The sequence below is a fragment of the Ichthyophthirius multifiliis genome (genome assembly GCF_000220395.1).
Source record: "Ichthyophthirius multifiliis unplaced genomic scaffold scaff_1120509249953, whole genome shotgun sequence".
NCBI classification, from domain to species: domain Eukaryota; phylum Ciliophora; class Oligohymenophorea; order Hymenostomatida; genus Ichthyophthirius; species Ichthyophthirius multifiliis.
This window is the reverse complement of record NW_004087125.1, coordinates 1-2,226: the sequence shown is the minus strand read 5'-3', so window position 1 is coordinate 2,226 and position 2,226 is coordinate 1. Positions and strand designations below refer to the sequence as shown.

The 2,226-nt window shown below is 7.2% G+C and overlaps 1 protein-coding gene across 1 annotated transcript, besides 5 other annotated features; it reads left to right on the top strand. All coding sequences in view use genetic code 6, as the record gives it.

Moving 5' to 3' along the window:
* Window positions 1-203: 203 nt before the first annotated feature.
* Window positions 204-265: a microsatellite.
* Window positions 266-621: 356 nt separating this feature from the next.
* IMG5_044340 (hypothetical protein) lies at window positions 622-814 on the top strand (the record flags this gene model as incomplete). The annotated part of the gene is made up of 1 exon (XM_004037640.1): window positions 622-814. A coding segment is annotated over one exon (193 nt), but the record flags the coding sequence as incomplete, so codon positions are not given.
* Window positions 815-1,152: 338 nt separating this feature from the next.
* Window positions 1,153-1,219: a microsatellite.
* A 390-nt stretch (window positions 1,220-1,609) lies between these two features.
* Window positions 1,610-1,657: a microsatellite.
* Window positions 1,658-2,129: 472 nt separating this feature from the next.
* Window positions 2,130-2,225: a microsatellite.
* Window positions 2,185-2,218: a microsatellite.
* Window position 2,226: the final 1 nt, after the last annotated feature.

Genomic DNA, 2,226 nt, shown 5'->3' with positions numbered 1-2,226 from the left:
TAAACAAAGACTTTATATTTAAATTCATTAACAAAATATTTAATAAAGTTTATCAGTAAAATAAATTTATTTAAAATAATTACCTTCACCATGTTAATCAAATTATTAATTTTCTTTGATACAATTTATTTAATATTTTTATTATTCAATACATTGAAATTTAGATAAAGTAAATAATATTAATATATTTATTAATGTTTTTTTATTTTGTTTTTATTAATATTTTTTTTTTGTATATTTATGTATTATTATTATTTTTATTTTTAATATATCATTTTAATTTTTTAAAAACAAATTATTAACAAATATAATTTTTTTTAAACTTAATTATTAATGTGTATTTCTTATATTATAATTTACATATTAATTTATAAAAAAAAGTATTTATTACAAATATTCGCATTTATATGTTTTTATTAATTTATATTCATAAATATTCTTTTTTTAATACTTTACATTAAATAATTTTATTAAAAAAATCATATTTTTTATTTATTTATTTAGATGTTTAAATATAATAGAATAATTAAAATTTAATATTATCGTTATTATAAATTATTAAGATTGTGTAATATAAAATTATTTATTGAAAAATATTAATATTATTTTTTTAAAATTAAGATAGATCTAAATATTATTTTGATAAATATTTCTTTATTATTATTTTTTTATTTTACATATATTGATTAATAAATCATTTTTACAATATTTTATATTTATATTTATTTAAAAATGCTATTGATAACATTTATAGTTTATTCTTATTTTTTATATCTTCAAAATATTTTTTATTTATTTAATTTTTTTATTTATAGTATTAATGATATATAAAAAATATTAATATCTTATATTATATAATTATAATTATAAATTATTTATAAAAAAAAATATATATATAAATATTTAAATAAATATATTGACATTTATTATAATAAATTTATTTAATATATTTGTATATTAATTTTAATAATTAAAATATGAATAAATATATTTATTTTATTAAATTATTTATATATATGTATTCTTAATGTTTTTATAAATAAATAATAAAAATTTTTATATTTATATTTAATTATGTTTATAAATATTTTTAAAAATTTATTATATTTAAGATAATTTGAATTATAATTATTTACCTATTAAAATTATAATAATTATATAAATTTTTAATTTTAATTATATATTTTTTTTACTTTAAATTAAATAATTTTTTATTTAATTTAGTGTAATTATCAATATTTCCATATATTATAATTTTATGTTCTATTTATTTATATTATCATTGATATGAATACTAAAAGTATAATCTATTTAAAGATTTTATTTATTTATAAATATATTTAAATTAAATATCTTACAGTTAAGTTAATGATTTTTTTATAAATAGTAATTATATTAATCAATATATGTATAAGTTCATTTTAATAATTTTTAATTATTTCATGATTATTTTTTTATAATATAATATAAATAAAATATTAATTTATTATTATTTTTTTTAGATAAAACCATTAAATTGTTTTCAAAAATTTATTATTTTTGGTTTTTTTAATATAATTTTATAAAATTTATAATAAATATTCTCAATAAAATTAGTAAATAAAAATGTTTTTTTATATATTTATAAATTAATTTTTAATAATATTTAAAATATAATAAAATAATATGAAACAAAATTAATTTTATTATAAAAAATTTATATAAGTAGTTTTTAAAAAAATTAACTTTATTAAAACTTTTACATTAACTAAATTTATTATTTTATATTATATTATAAATTTATTTTATATGTTTTAAAGATATTAATTTTTTAATATTTTATTTATTTTTGTTTTTAAAATTCCAAAAAAAATTAATTTTATACTTAGTTATTTTAAAACTATATATAATAATATTAATTATTTATTATTATTGATTTAAAAAGTAAAAGATATTTTATTTTTAATAAAATAAAATTATTATTTACATGTTTTTTATGAAATAAAATAAATAAAAAATAATTTATATAATAAATAAATAAATTTTAAACTAAATATACATATATATTTTAATTATTATTATTATTATTCTATGTCAATTTCATTGAAATTTTAAAATATTATATATAATTAATTTTTATTATCTAAAAAATTTCTATATTATTATTTATTTATATTTAGTCTATTATATATTATTAATATTAACTATATTATATATATATATATATATATACATATATTTTTATAA